Below are 22,140 nucleotides of genomic sequence, written 5' to 3'. Positions count from 1 at the left end.
CTTTATCTACTTCCCCTGGTGTGCTTTCGAACTGCTAGGTTGGCAGGAGCTGGGACAGAGCAACAGGAGCTGTCTTGCGGATTCAAACTGCTGATCAGCAAGCCCAAGAGGCTCAGTGGTTTAGACCATAGGATATATAAAATTGCCTTGTTCTGAGTCACAGTATTGGTTCATCTAACCCAGTGCTGTCTACTCTGATTGGAAGCAGGTCCTTTCTTTTTCTTCTATCTATTATCTTTTTAACTAGAGATGCCAGACCTGGGATCTTCTGCAGTGAAGGCATGTGTTCTTACTCTGAGCTAAGGCCCCTGCCCATAAGAGAAGGAGATGGATGTGATCAGGTGAAGCACCATTATCTTGCTGCTTCTCCAGTTAATATTGTATTCTCTTGAAGCCACAGGTGGCATGCAGGCCATGAACAGAAGAAGCCCAGGTCAGACCCAGGTATCCCTCTCATTCATCATCCTGTCTGTAGACATTGGCCAGCCAGATACCACAGGGGCATTCCCAAGCAGGGCTTGATGGAGGTTACTCTTTTGGCCATCATTACCTGTAGCCACCAGTGAGCCTGTCCTGCTTGTAATTATTTTTAATGCTGCGGATAATCAGTATAATTCAACTAAGTTTAACTCTGAGTAGACCTCACTTACTCATGCTCATTAATTTCAGTGGTTCTACTCTGAGTTTAATACCACCCAATATTGCTCTGGTTTCTCTTCAGTTTGTATAAATATTCTGAAGTGGTCAGTCCTGCAGGTTAATTACTTAATTTCCTGTCATATGAAAATATTTCCTTTCCTTGCAAACACATTCAGTTCTCCTCAGTTACTTCAGTGTTAGTGTGTGGTTCCCCGCCCTCCTTTACTCACTCCAACCTGACTTCTCTGTGGTGGGGTTATGCATTTATCAATCCACTTTCTGGATATTTAAAGCACTTTGCACTGTCCGAGTTGCTGATATTGGATATTAAAATAAAATAAAATAAAATAAAATAGAACACTTCACATATGCTGTCTTGGAACAAAAATCCCACAAGGTATGCCAGTATTATGGTTCCATAGAGCTGAACTGTATTTTATACTTGACATGGGGCTGCTGCCAAAAATGGCAACCCTGTGTCAATGTTCTCCATGAAGCATAGGATCTGTGATGGGACGATGAGCTGCTTGTGTGTAAAATCCAAGTCCCTCAGAGTTTGGTCAAGTTTGCAAACCTCTGTCTGTAACGGAGCCCCTTAAACATGGCTCCGTCAGTCGCTGGCAGATTCCGACAGTGGTTGCTTTCGGAATCGCTTCCAACATAAAAGCTCCTTAACGGAAACACGTCTTCTGGACTCTCTGCGTGACAGTTTCCGGCGAGGAGTGGGTGTCCCTACAGGAGGTCCTGAAACCTCCCCACTGTTTTCGCTGGAAGTGTCTCTGAGCCATCCCTCCAGCTCCCTTTCCCTCAGCTCAGCTCCTCTCCCCCTACTGGTTCCCTCTTCAGCTGCTGAGTCTCTCCCAACCTGTGTGAGCCCTTTCACTTCCCTTCCTTCCGATGGCAGTTCCCTGACATCCACCTCCCCTCCAGGGCCCCCTTCATCCCCTCTCGCCCCCTCCTCTACGGGCGGTGAGGAGGCAAAACCCCGGAATGAACTTCCTTCATCTTCCGATGTCCCGAACACTTCTCTCCACCTGTTGCGGTTCCTGGTCTCGAAGTACTCCTCCTCCTCAGAGTCCATCTCCCCTTCCCCTTCCGATTCCGAGAATCCTTCCAACTCCTCCTCCTCATCGGTGGTCCCAAAGTATTCCCTCCGGAACCTCTCCACAGGCTGAGGTTTCCTTGGGAACCTTTGATGGAACGTTTCTATCAATACCTCGTCATTGATATCTTCTGCCATTACCCAAGTGTTTTCTGACTCCGGTTCTCCTTCCCACGCTACCAAATACTCCACCTGATCCCCCTTCCATCTGGCGTCGAGGATTTCTGCCACATGGCTGCTGCATTCCCTTTCTTCTATGACCGGTCCCCGAGTGGCCATCCCTTCTCGTCCCCCCTCATACGGTGACAGTAACGACCTGTGAAATACTGGGTGCAGTTTCATGTGGTTGGGTAACCGGAGCCTGAAAGCCACTGGGTTGACCTGTATTTAAGGCCCTGAAGTCACACACAAGCCTCGGCTTGTTCGTGTTTTTCTTATCCACAAAAAACACTGGGCTGCCCCCCACCGCCCTGGACTCTCTGATGAACCCTCTCTTCAGGTTCTTGTCAATGAACTCTCTTAGCTCCTGCATCTCTCTGTCTGACATGGCGTACAGCTTGCCTACAGGGAGCTGTGCCCCAGGGAGTAAATTGATTTGACAGTCAAAGGGTCTATGCGGGGGTAGTTGGTCAGCTTCCCTTTCGCTGAAGACGTCGCGGAGATCTGCGTATTGTCGTGGTACCTTCACGTTCTCCGTTACTTCAGTCCCTGCTAGGGTGGCTTGGGCCCCTGCCAAACCCTTTCCCTCTTTGCAGTGTTCTAAGCAATGTGCTGAACCAAAAGAAACCACTCTCTGATGCCAGCCCACCAGCGGATCATGTAACGCTAGCCAGCTCATCCCCAATATAATGGGAGCTCCTCCCAAGGTGGCCACATTAAACGCTATCAGTTCGGTGTGCCTTGCCACCTTCATTATCATTGGGACGGTCTGCAAGCTGACTTCTCCTCCCAACAGCTCCCTGCCATCGATCGTGGTCACCTGCAGGGGGTTGCTTAAAGGGATCGTCTGTATCTGGTGTTCAGCTGCAAACTCTTTGCTCATGAAATTGCAGGAGCTGCCTGAGTCCAACAGCGCCTTTATCTTTAGAGGGTGTCCGTTTGGCAGCTCTAGCGCCACTTCTATCACTAGGGCGGGTTTAGGAGGTTCTGGCGTGGGCACTTTCACTGCTCTTTGGCCTGGCTGCTGTGCCCCGACGGTGGCAGCCAGGCGTTGGCTTTTACTTGCTTCGGTATTTCTTCCTCTCTTCCCTCCACAGCTCCTACCATCCCTTGCCATTCCTTCCTCTGGGGGCAGACTCTGGCAAAGTGACCTGGCTGTTGGCAGAGATAGCATTTCCGGGCGCCTTTTCCCTCCTTCTTTCCCCCCTCACTGGGCTTTGAAACTGCGCGCGCGCGCGCTGTTCCGATTTCCATCGGCTCTGCCGGCGGGAAAGTTGGCTCTGGAATGTCTGGAATGCGGAACTCCTTCCAACGTTCCCCCTTCCCTTCCCGCCTCTCCAATGCTCTCGCCTCCTGGCGCGCTCCTATGGTCAGCGCTGATTTGGTCAGCTGGTCCATAGACTCCGCCCTGGGCGCCCGGGAAAGTTCGTCTTTCACAGCCGAAGAAAGCCCTTCTTCAAAGAGCATTTCAATGGGTTCCGCCGATAGATCCCACCCCAATTTATGGATCAACATGGTGAACTCAGTCCAGTACTCACGGACAGATCGGCTCCCCTGTTTGCAAGCCATTAACTGTCTGCGGACCACTCCCTGTTCAATATCGCTGGAAAACATCAGATCCATGGCGCGAAAGAACTTCATCGTGTCCTTTAGGACGTCACTATTCGCTGCCATCAGGGGTCTAACCCAGTCTCTCGCCCCCTTTTCAAGATGCCCAATCACGAAAGCCACTCGTGATTCCTCGTCAGGGAATTCATCAAACTGCAGATTGAGGGCATATTGCATCTCTGTCCGAAAGCCATGATAGTCTTTGGGCTCCCCCCCAAACTTCTGCACCAATCCTGGTACCTTTCTGACGAGCTGGGTGTCTTTCCCCTTTTTGTCTGCATCCTGAGCCCTCCTCTCCTCAAGCCTCGCCGTCTGCAGCGCTAGCTGGACCTCCAACACCCGGTACCTTTCTTCCAGGCTTGGACCCGCTCCAGCTCCTGCTTCTCCGGTTCCGGCTGGGTTGCTCATGATGCCTTCTCCTGCACAAGCTGCTCACGAAGACTGTCGGAATGCTGTGATGGGACGATGAGCTGCTTGTGTGTAAAATCCAAGTCCCTCAGAGTTTGGTCAAGTTTGCAAACCTCTGTCTGTAACGGAGCCCCTTAAACATGGCTCCGTCAGTCGCTGGCAGATTCCGACAGTGGTTGCTTTCGGAATCGCTTCCAACATAAAAGCTCCTTAACGGAAACACGTCTTCTGGACTCTCTGCGTGACAGTTTCCGGCGAGGAGTGGGTGTCCCTACAGGAGGTCCTGAAACCTCCCCACTGTTTTCGCTGGAAGTGTCTCTGAGCCATCCCTCCAGCTCCCTTTCCCTCAGCTCAGCTCCTCTCCCCCTACTGGTTCCCTCTTCAGCTGCTGAGTCTCTCCCAACCTGTGTGAGCCCTTTCACTTCCCTTCCTTCCGATGGCAGTTCCCTGACAGGATCATTGTGTAGTGTCTTGACATCATCATTTCAATTCATTGGCTGCCCCAGTAGGGGTGAGAAAACACATGATGTTATCACAAGAATTCATAATATCGTAGAATTGTGGAGTTTGAAGGGACTTTGAGGGTCATCACGTCCAATCCTCTGCTATGCAGGAATCTCAGCTAAAACATCTGTAACAGATGGCCATCCAATCTCTGCTTAAAAACCTCCAAGGAAGGAGAGTCCACAACCTCCTGAGTGAATCTGTTCCACTGCTGAACAGCTCTTAATTCATGTAGAGAAATTCATGCAGAGGTACTGCTGGAGATGTCTAGAGTCTCCTGTTCTGAGACTAAGATAGTTAGCAGTTTGAGCCTACTTAAAAAGCTCAGAGTTGAATTTGGGATCTTTGTGGTAATTCTATGCTAATTCCCAAGGAATCAAATGCTTAATATACATGAGAGATATTTATTGTATATCCAAACAGACATATATGACATTAGCAGCTTTTTCTCTGAACTCCAAGTGATCCTTTAAATTTCTGGTTTGTGTATTCTGTCTCATTAAAGAGCAATTTTTAATCCTTCATTCACTGTTGGCTGTGGCCCTCAAACATCTTATTACTAGACTAGCCCTGTGGACACTGATGGGACTCCTCCAAAGTGAGTGCCTGGAGGCTAGTAGCTATGATATAGTATCTGACTGGAGAACCTCTGGGAAACACTTAAGGTTTCCTATTTCTAGGCTCACATGTAGAGGGATTTTGTGTTATGCCATGCCCTTCATGGCAGCCACACCCCTGTGGCAGCCATTTTGTGAGCAGTGCCCATTGCATTTTCTCAACATTCAGAATGTGCCCATTGGTCCAAAAAGGACAGCAGTCCCTGATTTAAATATTTTACTTAAATGTTTTATTTCATTTTTTTATATGCATTTGTGTTTTTTTTAAATAATATTTATTACTTTTCCAAAAAATGTAAACACTAAAAGAAAAAAAACCAATACAATACAATACATTCAACTTAACAAAACAAAAGAAAAATAAAATAAATCAAACAGTTTCATTATCCCATCTTTCATTCACTTATTTCCACGACCTCACACCTCCCTTTTTGTTTTCCACTTCTATTAATTATTTCAGCAATTCCTTTTCATCTTCCTCTGTTTTCTATCCTATAATTATCTTAACTCATTCTAACCTTATTTTTTCCTTTAATACTCTATTAATCTATTTATACTTAATTCCTTATAACATTTCTACTAAAGCCATGTAACTTCATTCCAACATTTTTCTAACATTCATTGGTTTTACAGTATTTCTGTAGATAGTCTTTAAATTTTTTCCAGTCTTCTTCCACCAACTCTTCTCCCTGGTCTCGGATTCTGCCAGTCATTTCCGCCAATTCCATATAGTCCATCAACTTCATCTGCCATTCTTCCCGGGTGGGTAAATCTTGTGTCTTCCAATATTTTGCGATGAGTATCCTTGCTGCTGTTGTTGCATACATAAAGAAAGTTCTATCCTTCTTTAACACCAATTGGCCAACCATGCCCAGGAGAAAGGCCTCTGGTTTCTTCAGGAAGGTATATTTGAATACCTTTTTCATTTCGTTATATATCATCTCCCAGAATGTCTTAATCCTTGGGCATGTCCACCAAAGATGCAAGAATGTACCTTCAGTCTCGTTACATTTCCAACATTTATTATCGGGCAGATGGTAGATTTTTGCAAGCTTGACTGGTGTCATGTACGACCTATAAATCATTTTCATTAAGTTTTCTCTTAGGGCATTACATGCCGTAAATTTCATACCTGTGGTCCATAACTGTTCGCAGTCAGCCATCATTATGTTATGTCCAACATCTTGTGCCCATTTAATCATTGTTGATTTCACCGTTTCATCCTGAGTATTCCATTTCAACAGCAAGTTATACATTTTTGACAAATTCTTAATTTTGGAATCTAACAATTCTGTTTCCAATTTTGATTTTTCCACCTGGAAACCAACTTTTTTGTCCAAATTGTATGCCTCCATTATTTGATAACAATGGAGCCAGTCTCGCACTTTAGTTTTCAGTTTTTCAAAGCTCTGCAATTTTATCCTGTCTCCATCTTGATCCAGAATTTCCCAATATTTCGGCCATTTGGCCTCCATATTGAGTTTTTTCTGTGCCTTCGCTTCCATTGGAGACAACCATCTTGGGGTTTTCTTTTCTAACAAATCTTTATATCTTATCCAAACATTAAACAGTGCTTTTCTAACAATATGATTTTTGAACGCTTTATGTGCTTTTACCTTATCATACCACAAATATGCATGCCAACCAAATACATTATTGAAACCTTCTAAATCCAACACGTCAGTGTTTTCAAGAAGCAGCCATTCTCTCAGCCAGCAAAAAGCTGCTGATTCATAATAAAGTTTGAGGTCTGGCAGGGCAAATCCACCTCTTTCTTTAGCATCAGTTAATATCTTAAATTTTATTCGAGGCTTCTTGCCCTGCCAAACAAATCTGGAAATATCTTTCTGCCACTTCTTGAAACAATCCATCTTGTCCAAAATTTGTAATGTTTGAAACAAAAACAACATCCTTGGCAGCACATTCATTTTTATCACAGCAATTTGGCCTAACAGTGATAACTTCAAATTTGACCATATTTCTAAATCCTTTTTCACTTCTATCCAACATTTTTCATAATTATCCTTAAATAGATTCACATTTTTGGCAGTCATGTTAACCCCTAAATATTTCACTTTCTTAACCAATGTTAGTCCAGTCTCTTCCTGAAACTTCTCTCTTTCATTCACAGTTAAATTTTTCTCTAAAACCTTAGTTTTCGTCTTATTCAGCTTAAAACCTGCTACTTGTCCAAATTCTTGAATCAGTTCCAATACTCTTTTTGTACTGGATTCTGGCTCCTGTAAGGTCAATACTAAATCATCAGCAAATGCTTTTAGTTTATACTGTTTAACTCCCACTTGTATACCTTTAACCTCTTGGTCCTTTCTTATCATGTTTAACAGAACCTCAAGGACCGATATAAAGAGCAGTGGAGAAATTGGGCAGCCTTGTCGTGTCCCTTTCTCAATCTTAAACTCTTCTGTCACTACATTGTTCACAATTAATTTTGCCTTTTGTTCTGAATAAATTGCACCTATACCATTTTCAAAACCTTGACCTACCCCCATCCCCTGTAGATTCTTCTTCATAAAGCTCCAGGAAATGTTGTCAAAGGCTTTCTCCGCGTCCACAAATATCAAAACAGCCTTAGTATTGATATTCACTTGAAGTTTTTCTAGAATATTAATTATATTCCTCATATTATCAGACAAATGTCTACCCAGGAGAAAGCCCACTTGGTCTTTATGAATTTCTTCTACTAACACCTTTTTTAATCTTTTAGCCAAAATATCTGCAAAAATTTTATAATCCACATTTAGCAGCGATATGGGGCGGTAGTTCTTGAGCTGTGTCTTTTCAGTCTCTGTTTTCGGTATAAGTGTAATGTAAGCTTCCTTCCACGACTCTGGTGCCTTTCTCCCTTCCAATATTTCATTGCAGACTTCCTTCAATGGTTGTATTAACCATTCTTTCAAAGATCTGTAATATCTTGAAGTTAAACCATCTGGTCCTGGAGATTTACCTAATTGCATGTTCTGGATAGCCCCTTCCACCTCCTGGTCCGTTATTTTATAATTCAACATTAATTGTTTCTCCTGAGAGATTTTGTGTAGTCCATTTATTTTCAGAAATCGATCAATGTCCATTTCTTTCTGCTTCTCCTGTGTATAGAGTTGTTTAAAATACCTCTGGAAACACTTCCTAATCTCCACTGGGTTCTGTATATTTTTTCCTTCCACTTCCAAATTCGTAATAGTATTGAGTTTTTGTCTTTTCTTATTTGCCAGGCCAACAATTTCCCACATTTATTTGCCGATTCAAATGTCTTTTGCCTCATCTGTTTAATCTTCCATTCTCTTTCCTGATTCATCAGCTTCACATATTGTACTTGGTATTACTTTATCTCTTTCAAAATCTCCTGTGACTTTGGTTTTGCTCTCAGTTTCTTCTCTCCTTCCTCTATCTTTCCCAAGATTTTATCCTTTTTTTCATTCTGAGTTCTCTTCTTAATTGCGTTCTGTTATATTAGGAATCCTCTCATCACCGCTTTGCTCGCATCCCAAATTACTCTTTTTTCCACGGTAGTATTCATGTTTATCTCAAAGTAATCTCTTAGAGTTTTTTGGGCCTTCTTGGTCACCTCTTCATTCCTAAACAAAGTGTCATTCATCCTCCATCTAAAGGAACCAATTGGCGTCAGTTTCATTTCCATCTTCACCGCATTATGGTCAGAACAAGTTTTGGGGCGAATCTCCACTTTGCTGATCTTCAGAGCCAGTCCCCTGGTTACCCAGATTTGGTCAATTCTTGTCCATGTCATTTTAGCCTCAGAGAAGAAAGTTCCCTCTCTTCCCAGAGGGTTCTTCATTCTCCAAATATCAACTAAGTCCATATTTTCAGTCATGTCAAAAAAAGTTTTTGGTAGTCTACCATCTTTGGTGACTACCTGTCTCTGTGCCTTATCCATATTTGTAGACACCACTCCATTCATATCTCCCATCAAAATCATATTATAGTCCATATAATCCATCAGAGTCTCATGTAACTTCTTAAAGAATTCCGATTTTCCTTCATTTGGTGCATAAATACCTAGAATCAAGAATTTCTCTCCTTGTGATTGAATTTCAATTGCTACGAATCTTCCTTTATCATCTTTAAATAAGAATTTCGGTGATAGGCTCTCCTTTGCATAAAGGACCACTCCTCTTTTTTTAACTTTGTCTGATGAAATAAATTATTGGCCCAATCTTTTATTACTCAATATCTTCCTGTGTAGCCTTATCACGTGTTTCTTGTAAACAAATTAAGTCCAAATGTTCTTTTTTCAATAAATGAAAGACTCTCCGCTTTTTTTCTGGGGAGTTCAGTCCATTTACATTCCAGCTCAAGGCCTGCAACGCCATCATGTAATTACGCTGATGTTCCTCCAACTGCACCCAATATTTGCTCTTCTTCTGTTGGTGGTAATGGTAGCACGTTCACTGGGGAGTCCAATCCAAAAGACAATGTTGATATATCCAATATTCCCCTGTTTGGTGATCTCCTGTCCGATGCTCTCTGCTCTGGTCCTCTATCTGGTGATCTTCTGTCCGATACTCTTGGCTCTTTTCCTAGTCCCTTCTGCAGATCTTCTTCGTATTTGTTCAGAAAATTCACTTTATCCTCTACTGATCTTATTTTTATTTTCCTACCTTTGAACCTGAAAGATAAACCTTGGGGAAACTCCCACCTAAAAATAATTTTTTTCTTTCTCAGCAGGGCAACAATATCTCCGTAGTCAGGCCTAAGATCCAAAAGATATTTCGGGACGTCTTTAAAAATTACCACTTTTAACTGTTGTACTTCTAGGTTCTTCTGGTAGTGCCAACCCAAGATTCTATCTCTCTCTTCTTTAGTTCGAAGGGTAATCAAACAGTCTCTTAGTGTATTCTTCTCTTTTTTTCCCTCCTCTTCCAAGTCTAAAGGCCCTCACAATTTTAAACTCTTCTTGTCCCAAGTCCAAATCCCAAAAGTCAGCAAATTCCTGTGTAAGAAAGTCTATCAAACTTTCCTTCTCCTATTCAGGTAGGCCTCTGATCCTTAGATTCGTCTGTTTTTCTTTAAATTCAATCATAGCAAGTGTCAACTTATGTTCGTCAAGTTGCCTCTGTAGGGCTGGGACTCTCTCTCTCTCCAGTTGTGTTACTTTGCATTCAGCAGCAGCAGCTTTCTCCCTAGCTTCCTCCGCAGTCTGCCGTATCAGAGTGGATTCCTGTATCAATTTCTGAATAGTTTCTGTATTATTATTCACCTTTAGTCCCAGATTGTTTATGCTTTCCGTATTTAAGTCAATTTTAGTAGTTGCAGCATCCACTTTCTTATTAAGCTGTTCCAATGAATCATTTATCTTACCTAATGCAACCGCTAGTACCTCTTCTGGCAACATTCCTCTTGATTTTGGTTGTGCTGATATAGACACAGCAGCAGCCGGAGGAGTAGGATCTGGTATTGAACTTCTCCTAGGTTGCTGCCTAATCTTCCCAGACCTTAATGTTTTTTCAGCAGTTGACAGATCTGTTTTTTCCTTTCCATTTGCCATAACACTTAAAAGATTCAAGGTCAATCCCAGAGTCTCACAGTTTTTTTATCTTGCAGCTGGAAATTCCCCCAGCCCAACTCTTGTAAAACTCTTGTAAAACAACCAGTTTCAAAAGCTTCCACTAGGGGGAAACATTTTCTATTTATGTTATTTTGTATTAGTCAATAATGTCCTCTTTTAAACACAGTTCAGACAATCCAAAGTTAGTTTCAATTTTCTGTTACTTTTTTACTCCTTTTTAGAAACAGCCAGAGACTGTAAAAACAATGTATTCTCTTAATTAGCTAGCTGTCAGTGAACGTTCTAAACGCTGTCAATGGACATTCCAAAAGACGTCAGTCCTACTAGCAGCCCGTTTCCAGGGTCAGAGCGGTGGTATTCTAGCTCTCTTCACTCTCTCCTGCAGGCATACTCAGTCCAGAACTTCCCCCCCTCTTCTCCTGCCCCCGAGGGGGGGTTAAATGTTCTTTACCGTTGAAAGTTTAGTCTTTTACCAAAGGCTTTCCAAGGCTTCAGCTTGCAGCTTCATTGCGTCAGTCTATTTACAAAAGGGGAAGGCGGACTTCCTGTATTGAAGCTCCCCGCTTCGATACCAAATTATACGTTTAGAAATCCAATTCTCCCGTTTCAGCTCTACTCACAGCTCTACTCTACTTTAGAGTCAAATTGTGCACAGGAAAAAGTCAGCGCTCTCCGGCAACGGCTGTGCAGCTTCGGTCCGTGGAAGAAGCAGACAATTCGAAGCACCGCGCCACTCACCCCACGTCGCTCCGGAGCCCCGAAATCGGGGTTCCCCGTGAGTAGGGGAGGCGCAGAAGGTGCCCGCCGAATCCCACGTTCACAGGCTTCTCCTGCCTGTGATTTTTTGCGGGTCTCCGCCTTCGCCGTGGCGGCCAGACCCAATTTCTCACGGGGCAAATTCCTCCCAGTCAGAGGAATTCCGCCATTGCCGATGGCGCCAACCCGGAAGTCCCTATATGCATTTGTGTTCAAAGACCTTCTGGTACGGTACAGATTTTAAAAATCTACACCATGAAATAAATAGAAATGAGATTCTAGTGCAGTCTGTTAATCAAGTTATTGCCCAGCCCATTAATTGCATCTGTGCAAGGCCCATTGAACCAATTAATCTATTTGAAGAATTTATAAGCCACTCATTATTTAAAAATATCATGGCAGTGTACAATAAATCATTAAATACAAAGTTCAGACAATAAGGATACATTCAAACCAGCATGAGTAATTTCCAACAATGCTGCCCTAAAAAAGCCAGGGTGAATAAAAATGACTTAAGGAGGTACTTAAAAGAACGAGTGGCTGGCACTGCCCTCGTTTCCAGGGGGAGCTTAGTCCAAAGTTACCACAGCAAAAGATCTGCCTCAGATCTAAACAAATTTTGGGGTGTGTTGCACCCATAAGAGGGCCTCACTTGATGACCTATGGGGTATGAGCAGGATGACATAGAATGATGTGAGGTTATACAGCAGCAGCACTTGGCGGTTTATACCAAAGGCTCTGCTCTTGGGAAAGGCAAATTCTGTGAGAAGAAACACCAAATATTGGGACCTGCAAAGGGCAGACCCTGCATTCTCTCAGGAGCTTGTAGACTGAATAATTGAAAATAGATCATAACATTGTAAGCTGTATAATCATTGCCAGGGTGATGGCTCATCCCCTGCCCTCCAAGCTGCTGTTGCTCTTGCTTGTTTTCAGTTTTCATTTTAATAGAGCTGTTCTGCCCTAGAGAAGTTCTAAGAAAAAGAGCAGTTAAAAAATTAAAAATCCACCCTTCCTTCTTTCATTTTGACTGATGGAAACAAAATCAGAGTAAGAGGTGTAGCAGTATATGGTACCTTATGAAACATCACTACATACACATAAAAAGCCACCACCTGGTTGCACAATGCGCTTTAGCTGGGTAACATGCAGTTTTATATTGGATTTACTTCCCTTATCTGATTAGCCTGATAGTCTAAATTTAATGAGGAAAAACTGGGGGCTGCCAGTTGGATGAGGAAGATATTACATGCATAATATACACACAAGTAGCTTCAAATCCATATTAAACTCCTGTGTGGATGAGCCCTAACATAGCTACGCCTCTGTAAATTGTTATACTTTAAGTATGTCTTTGCAACCAAAAGGGCCAGAAACCTATGGGTTTTAAAAATATATAAATATAAAAGATGAAATTGTCAAGAAACTGAACTCTGTGCCCAGGAGCAAATTCTATGCTCTCAGAAGTGTAGAAGTACCCAGATTGTGCCCAGCAGTTCTGAGGCTGGGAGTTGCACATATTACTGAAAAATGTTGCCTCTCCTCTCCTCTCCTCTCCTCTCCTCTCCTCTCCTCTCCTCTCCTCTCCTCTCCTCTGCAGAAAAGAAAACTGATAGAGGCTTGGCCAGTGAATCCCTAAACCTTCCTGTTCTGCAGCCCCCACTCTCAATGACACAGGTAAGGAGTCACAAATCACTCTGGAGAGCCAGTGCTCAAGTGCAGGGGTGGGGAACCTGTGACCCTCCAGATGTTGTTGCTGGACTTCAGTTCCCATTGGTCCCAGCCAGCATGGCTAAAGGACAGGGATTGTGGAATTTGTGGTCAGGCTACATGTGGATGGCTGCAGGTTCCCCCTCCCTGTTCTAGCACTGGGCTGAGCATTTGAGGAGCTTCCTGGGGAGCTTCCTTTCTGCTCCCTCCTCTTGATTAGCTGTGGGAGGAGGTGATTAGCTGTGGGAGGAGCTTATCAGAGCTTGCAGGGCAGCGGCGCGCGCAGTTTGATCCAACTTTTAGATTTAGGGGAGCTAGTCTCAAACGTTTGTTGGGGGAGACCTAGATTTTTTTGTGTGGGGAGTTATTTGTCCTGTCTTCACGCTTTTTATGATGGAGGACCGCTGTAGCCACCCCCAACGACACGTTCTCAAGATGGAGGGGGAGGGAACAGCTGCAGTCGCCTGCGGTTCCTGCGCAATGTTTGCCATCTTGCCAAAGGTTGCAGGCAGCTTTACCTGCAGCAATTGCATGTTGATTGCCCTCTTAAAAGACAAAGTCCAGCAACTGGAGGAACGTGTAGCTACACTCCAAAGAATTAGGGAGCTGGAGCTTTTCTTGGAAGCAACAGAGCACAACGTCTCCACCAAGGAGGAGACAGGGGACTCCCCTGAGAAGGAGGCTAGTACACCAACACAGGAGCCAGATATATGGAGAAACGTGACTCAAAGAAGTAGGAGGCCCAGGGTTCGCTCTGATTGTTTAGAAATACACAGTCGCTTTGAGGTCCTCTCCCCTAGCATGGAAGACGAAGAGCAGACTCCATTTGAGGATCTCTCCCTCATTACAGTCGATCAGGTATATGAAGACGAGCAGCAAAGTCAGTCCTCAGGGAATGTACAGGCGACCTTGGAACGGACAGCTCACGGAAGAACCCCGACCAAAGAGGAGGCGTGTAGTGGTGATAGGGAATTCCCTACTGAGGGGAACAGAAGCAGTGATCTGTGGGCCTGACAAGATGTCTCGGGAAGTGTGCTGTCTCCCCGGGGCTAAGATCCAAGATGTAACTGAACGACTGCAAGGAATCATAAAACCCACTGACAAATACCCCTTCCTCTTGGTTCATGTGGGAACCAATGACACTGCAAGCAATAGCCTCCAGAAGATCAAAAGAGACTACGAGGCTCTGGGCAGGAAATTGAAGCAATTAAATGCACAAATTGTCATCTCATCTGTCCTCCCAGTTCAACGACGTGGCCCAGGGAGAGAGGGAAAAATAGTGGAAGTGAACAGCTGGCTTCGCAAATGGTGTAAACAGGAACGGTTTGGTTTCTTAGATCACGGACTGCAGTTTCTTGAAGATGGACTTCTGGCAAACGATGGGCTGCACCTCACAACGGTTGGGAGGAATGTTTTTGCCAAAAATCTCAGAAACCTCATCAGGAGGGCTTTAAACTGACTAATGTGGGGGAGGGAGACAGTGCTCCTGAAGGTAGGAGTCTATCAATTGATGAAGATGATCATCCAAATGTCATAGACCAAATGGAGCAAACAGCACGCAGACCTAGTGGTGGGAGGAAAAAATCCTTAAATAAGAGACACAGGGGAATGATTAATGGACTTCAATGTCTGTACACTAATGCGCAAAGCATGGGAAATAAACAAGATGAGCGTGAGCTCTTGGTACAGCAAACTAAATATGACATAATAGGCATCACTGAAACCTGGTGGGATAAGTCCCACGATTGGAATGTAAAAATGGGGGGATACAATCTATTTCAGAGAAACAGACCAGACAAGAAAGGAGGAGGAATGGCGTTATATGTCAGGGATGTGTATACCTGTGAAGAGATCCAAGATTTAGAACCTCAAAGCCAAAGTGAGAGCATTTGGGTCAAAATGAAGGGAGAGAAGAATAACAGTGACCTCATTGTGGGAGTTTACTATAGATCCCCAAGCCAAACGGAGGACATAGATGATGCCTTCCTGGAACAGATGGCCAAGCATGCAAAAGGAAGGGAGATAGTAGTAATGGGGGACTTCAGTTACCCGGATATTTGTTGGATGTCAAACTCAGCCAAGAGCATAAGGTCAAACAGATTCCTCACTGGCCTTGCAGACAACTTCATTGTCCAGAAAGTGGGAGAAGCAACAAGAGGAACAGCCATTGTAGATCTGGTCCTAACCAATGTTGATGACCTGGTTAGTGGGGTAGAAGTGGAAGGATCATTAGGCTCGAGTGATCATGCTCTTCTGAAGTTTACTATACAGCGGAAAGGAGCAGCCAAGCATACTAGGACTCAATTTCTTGACTTTAAGAAAGCCGACTTCATAAAACTTAGGGAAGTGCTGGGTGAGATCCCATGGACAGTAATACTAAAAGGAAAGGGAGTTCATGATGGCTGGGAGTTTGTTAAGAGGGAGATAGTAAAAGCACAACGTCAGGCAATACCAATGAGACGGAAACATGAAAGGTGCCTAAAGAAGCCAGGGTGGCTATCTAAAGAACTTTTAACTGAGTTAAGATTAAAAAAGGATGTGTACAAAAAATGGAAAAGGGGGGAAACCACCAAAGAGGAATTCAAACAAATAGCCAGCACGTGTAGACACAAAGTCAGAAAAGCTAAAGCACAGAATGAACTCAGGCTTGCTAGAGAGGTTAAAAGCAACAAAAAAGGCTTTTATGGGTATGTCCGTAGCAAAAGGAAGAACAAAGAAGCAGTGGGGTCACTCAGAGGAGAAGATGGTGAAATGCAAACAGGGGACACAGAAAGGGCTGAACTCCTCAATGCCTTCTTTGCCTCAGTCTTCTCCGATAAAGAAAACAATGCCCGACCTGAAGAATTTGGAGCAAATGATTCAGCAAAGGAAACACAGCCCAGAATAACTAAGGAGATAGTACAAGAATACTTGGCTAGTTTAGATGTATTCAAGTCTCCAGGGCCAGATGAACTGCATCCAAGAGTATTAAAAGAACTGGCAGATGTGATCTCAGAACCACTGGCAGTCATCTTTGAGAATTCCTGGAGAACAGGCGAAGTCCCGGCAGACTGGAGGAGGGCAAATGTTGTCCCTATTTTCAAAAAGGGGAAAAGAGAGGACCCAAATAATTACCGCCCAGTCAGTCTGACATCAATACCAGGGAAGATTCTGGAGCAGATCATTAAGCAAACAGTCTGTGAGCACCTAGAAAGGAATGCTGTGATCACCAATAGTCAGCATGGATTTCTGAAAAATAAGTCATGTCAGACTAACCTGATCTCGTTTTTTGACAGAATTACAAGCCTGGTAGATGAAGGGAACGCAGTGGATGTAGCCTACCTTGATTTCAGCAAGGCATTTGACAAGGTGCCCCATGATATTCTTGTAAAGAAGCTGGTAAAATGTGGTCTTGACTATGCTACCACTCAGTGGATTTGTAACTGGCTGACTGACCGAACCCAAAGGGTGCTCATCAATGGTTCCTCTTCATCCTGGAGAAGAGTGACTAGTGGGGTGCCACAGGGTTCTGTCTTGGGCCCGCTCTTATTCAACATCTTTATCAACAACTTGGATGATGGACTCAAGGGCATCCTGATCAAATTTGCAGATGACACCAAACTGGGAGGGGTGGCTAACACCCCAGAGGACAGGATCACACTTCAAAACGACCTTGACAGATTAGAGAACTGGGCCAAAACAAACAAGATGAATTTTAACAGGGAGAAATGTAAAGTATTGCACTTGGGCAAAAAAAATGAGAGGCACAAATACAAGATGGGTGACACCTGGCTTGAGAGCAGTACATGTGAAAAGGATCTAGGAGTCTTGGTTGACCACAAACTTGACATGAGCCAACAGTGCGACGCAGCAGCTAAAAAAGCCAATGCAATTCTGGGCTGCATCAATAGGAGTATAGCATCTAGATCAAGGGAAGTAATAGTGCCACTGTATTCTGCTCTGGTCAGACCTCACCTGGAGTACTGTGTCCAGTTCTGGGCACCACAGTTCAAGAAGGACACTGACAAACTGGAACGTGTCCAGAGGAGGGCAACCAAAATGGTCAAAGGCCTGGAAATGATGCCTTATGAGGAACGGCTAAGGGAGCTGGGCATGTTTAGCCTGGAGAAGAGGAGGTTAAGGGGTGATATGATAGCCATGTTCAAATATATCAAAGGATGTCACATAGAGGAGGGAGAAAGGTTGTTTTCTGCTGCTCCAGAGAAGCGGACACGGAGCAATGGATCCAAACTACAAGAAAGAAGATTCCACCTAAACATTAGGAAGAACTTCCTGACAGTAAGAGCTGTTTGACAGTGGAATTTGCTGCCAAGGAGTGTGGTGGAGTCTCCTTCTTTGGAGGTCTTTAAGCAGAGGCTTGACAACCATATGTCAGGAGTGCTCTGATGGTGTTTCCTGCTTGGCAGGGGGTTGGACTCGATGGCCCTTGTGGTCTCTTCCAACTCTATGATTCTATGATTCTATGATTAAAGCTTGTGTCCAGTTATTCAGATTCATTTACCGTTTGCTCTGTCCCAACTTATCTGCCAAGATAAGAAACAAGCTCCATGACTTGTTCATCACTGCAACAGTGTTGTGAGTTGAAACCAGTAAATGCAGTAATACAGTGGTACCTTGGTTTTTCCAAATGTAATCTGTTCTGGAAGACCGTTCAAGTTTTCAAAACATTCGAAAACCAAAAACTCAAAATGGAAGCCTCAAAACGGAAATCTCAATACGGAAAACTCAGTACGAAGGCCACATTTCCGGTTCAACTTCCGAGGCGCGTTCAAAAACCGAACCATTTACTTCTAGGTTTACGGCGTTCGAGTTCCAAAATGTTTGTCAACGGAGATGTTAAAAAACTGAGGTACCACTGTACTTAAATACTAAATTCAATACAGTGGTACCTTGGGTTACATACGCTTGAGGTTACATATGCTTCAGGTTACAGACTCCGCTAACCCAGAAATAGTACCTCGGGTTAAGAACTTTGCTTCAGGATGAGAACAGAAATTGTGCTCCGGCGGCGCGGCGGCAGTGGGAGGCCCCATTAGCTAAAGTGGTGCTTTAGGTTGAGAACAGTTTCAGGTTAAGAACGGACTCTGGAACGAATTAAGTACTTAACCCGAGGTACCACTGTATATGCTTCTGTATAACCAATGTGGTGATCTGCAGTTGAGGCTGAAGGCAAATAAAAGTCCAATTTGGAAGAGTCCTCAGTGGTCCTGTCCTGGTGGAAACGGGCTGGTTTGTAGCAGGTTTGTAGCAGAAGTGCGGGTTGGCTAGCTCTTAAGATGTTCCTAAGAACCTGCTTCTCCAGATACAGTGCTTAGTTCTTAAAGAGCACTACCACCTGCCTTGTAACAGTTACTGTTCCACTCATGCCATGTTGATGTTATCTTTGTATTTTGAGAGTGCTAACATATCTAGCTAAGAATTTTTGATGTCCTCATTGGAATCCACACCTTCCTTTTCCATAATGTAATATTTTATTTATATACCTATTTTTACCTCACATTTTATCTTATCTTATATTTTGTTTGTTTGAAAGTTTCATATCCTACCTTTCAATCAAATGACCTACAAAACAGCTTATAACACATTAAAATTATACAAAAATTACCTAGCAGCCTTTTTTATCTGTGGCTGCTGATGGAGCCCATAGTGGCCTTAGCCTTGTTTCTGGAGTTCCAGGCCAACTTTTCCTACAAATTGGCACAGATTAATCACATGTATGACAGAAGGACGGAAGAGGGAAGACATGGGAGAAGGCTCTCTGGCCTATTCCATCTCATGCAAGTCTTGCTAAACTAGGGGTGGTGAGCTCTTGAGCCAGATGTGGCCCATAAAGCTATTTTTAGTGATCTGCTGGCCCTCTGCCAAAACCATTGTGGGGGAAGTCCTCTTCTCCCTCTGGTGCAGTGCCATTACAACAGGAAAAAGCAAGGAGATCTAAGATTGGAGCTTTCCTCTGCTTGTTTTTCTACCTCATGTTGCTTGTCATCCGCACAGCAGTGCTGGGGTATGAGGAGAAGAGGAAAATCAAGGCGAAGGAGAGCCCTTTTCCCTTGGAATCACACAGGCAACGCAGCAGTGGGGGGAAACTGGCCCGGCTGGGTGTCTGCCCACCAACCACCTTGGCATGCAGCCTTGGGGGGGGGGCATCTTCAGCCCTTGGGCTGAAAAGGGTTAGTTGCCCCTAACTAGCTCATTCCAGTGCTAACTAGCCCATTCTGAATAAGTTGGAGTTTGTACAGTAAGTTGTTAATGTTTCTGAAAACAATATAAATAAATTACAGCTCCCCAAAAGGTCCCAGTGGCTGCTGCCAAGGCAAAATGTGTAGGCACAACAGCAAACCAAAATAAAGTCCCTAAACCAGTTGTGGGAATACTGTTGTATATTTCTATGCTACAAGAAATGGGATGTGGGCATCTAGGACTTAAAAAAAAATTACATTTGTATTAATTACATAAAAAGGACATATGATATTTTTATATCCAGAATAATCAATTTTTCAGTATTTTGCCATATATCTAAAATATATTTAGTACCGTATTTGAAATATTAAACTTGTTGCAGGACATTTTCTTCAGGTTTAGCTCTATTCTGTTCAATAAAACAAGTCTAAGGTTACAGTTCTGCACACACTTACCTAAGGATAAATACCACTGAATTCATCAGGACTTATGTCTGAGTAAACATGCATAAGACTGCATTGTAAGTTTTATTTTAAAAAAATTGGTAGTGTGTGCTTAGCTCTGGACACTTGAAGGACTGCCTCATGACCTGTCAAATTGTCATCAGGGCCTCTGAGGGGAGAGGACCTTTTCAGTGGCTGCCAACAGGCTTAGATACTCTTGCCTGAGAGATCCACCTGCATTCCTCCCTTGCAGATGGTAAGGACGCCTGTATTTCAGAAGCCCTTTAATAATATGGCAGGTTAAACTGCCTGTTGTCTGCTTCTGTTTTAGGTGGTTACACTGCTCTCTTGTGTTTTAGTATTATAGAGAACCTAAAAAAAAATCTAGGTGTTTTGATTTTATTAGGTGCCTTGGTATTTTGCAGAGAAGGGTGAGAGAAAAATGCTTTTAAATTAATGGTTTTCAGCCAGTGAGCCATGGCACCCTGGGGTGACTTGAGGAACATTCAGGGGATCTCCAGGAGGGCATCCTTTCATTAACTTGCAACCCATACCTTCTTCCTGCATTGTCTCCCTCTCTTTCTTTCTGAGGAACATTCAGGGGAGCTGGCAGCTTTAACTTCCAGCCCATTATCTTCCCAAAATAAAACAGTAGCAAAAAAGTGGGGAAACACTTTTGCATGACTGTCTATCTTCTTAGTATCAAACTTTATTTTGGTCACAAACCAGCATAAAATAAAGCATACATATTTTTTATCTTCTTAAAATCTCTTCCCCCATCCAAAACCAAAAACCCTTCCAGCTTCAGTAACCAACAGTTCCTTAGCTTTACAGTGGTGCCCCGCAAGACGAATGCCTCGCAAGACGGAAAACTCGCTAGACGAAAGAGTTTTCCGTTTTGGAGGTGCCTCGCAAAACGAATCTGCTATGGGCTTGCTTCGCAAGACGAAAATGTCTTGCGAGTTCCTGGGTTTTTTCCCCCCTTTCCCCCCTCTTTTTCTAAGTCGCTAAGCCGCTTATCTGCTTATCCGATAAGCTGATAAGCTGCTAAAAGCCGCTAAAAGCCGCTAATAGCGCTAATAGCGCTAATAGCGCTAATCCGCTAATCCCGTCAATGGGCTTGCTTCGCAAGACGAAAAAACCGCTAGACGAAGAGACTCCCAGAACGGATTCTTTTCGTCTTGCGAGGCACCACTGTACAGGGAAGGCTTGAGAAATGCAAGAAAATAGCTAAGTAGCTTGATGGTGTGTGTGCTCTATAAGGAGGGATTTAAAAATAACCCTGAAAGTGTGGAGTGTTTTCTGTGTTTCTCTTTCCTTCTACCCCCAACATCCCTCCCCCCTTCTTCTCTACTTCTCCCTTCAGGCAACCCCCCTCTGCCTTAACAGTCACCCAGCTTTATGGGGACAGGGAGAATTTATATTTTTATGACTTCAAAAACGGGACAAATTGGGGGCCAAAGAGGACAGGGGACTCTGTGTCCCCAAAATGGGACTCTCCTGTAATTATAAGGGACAGGTGGCAATCCTACTTTAATGTGACCTCTGTGTTCCCCTTTATTTAATAGAATTATTTTTTTAAAGAGAAAGGGTTCTCTCATTATCGAGATCACTATTTTTAATAGGTTTAATCATTTTTATTAAATACAGAAGGCACATACCTGTATGAACACACACTCCCCTGAAACATAAATGAAGAAGATCACAGGGATACTTAAAACAATAACTGACAGCAGGGGTGGATAACCCCAGTATGGGGGCCTGATGAGCCACTCACAAGGACATGTCTTGTCCCCAAGATTCTACCATTTTTGGTAGTGGTGGCAAAAAGAAATAAATCACAGCATTGGGGAGGCCCAGGATTATTAAACTGCCCAGTCCAGCCCCTGATGGGAATACAAATTGTCTTCTCTTGAGTAATCAGATCAGTGCTTTGAGCAGAGAGGGGCCTCTGTATATTTCCTGATATGCCTGGGGTGTGGGGTGGCCACACCCATGGCTTGCATGCAGTCCATGAGGAGGAGGAGGAGAAAAGATTAGCCACCCCTGATTTAACAACAACAATCTTTATTACGGTCCAGAGACCCAACAAAACATTACAAATCAATACACAGCTCATACAGCCTACCTCCAGGTTAATCAAACATTTTGTTTAGAATATAGGGCTCATTTGTTCTTTCAACCACCGATAAAAACTTTGCCACTGCCAACGTTCTAGCTTTTGTCCGGTCTTCCAGTAGGAACCTGACATAGTGAGCCTCTGATTTTCCCGGGAAAGTCACCAGCAAGGGTAGTATCAGTTCAACCCTGGCCTGCTCATACTTCGCACAATGCAACAAAATATGATTTATGGAATTGATGTCTTGAGCACACGAGCAAAGTCTGTCCTGGTAGGGAACTCCTCTCAACCTACCATCCAGCACTGCAGAGGGGAAGACATTTAGTCTGGCTTTGGTGAAAAGCCTTCGATAC

General features: G+C 43.8%; 1 protein-coding gene across 1 annotated transcript in view; it reads left to right on the top strand.

Annotated features, from left to right (window-relative positions):
• The window catches only part of PPP1R3F (protein phosphatase 1 regulatory subunit 3F), a 54,697-nt gene that overhangs the window by 22,130 nt on the left and 10,427 nt on the right, over positions 1-22,140 (top strand). Inside the window, exon 3 of the mRNA XM_080987310.1 lies at positions 12,936-13,012. Within this exon, the coding sequence (XP_080843436.1) occupies positions 12,936-13,012 (77 nt within the window). The remainder of the gene's footprint in view (positions 1-12,935; positions 13,013-22,140) is intronic.

Source organism: Podarcis pityusensis (genome assembly GCF_964106645.2).
Source record: "Podarcis pityusensis genome assembly, chromosome: 17".
NCBI lineage: Eukaryota > Metazoa > Chordata > Lepidosauria > Squamata > Lacertidae > Podarcis > Podarcis pityusensis.
This window is presented reverse-complemented; position numbering and strand designations above follow the sequence as displayed.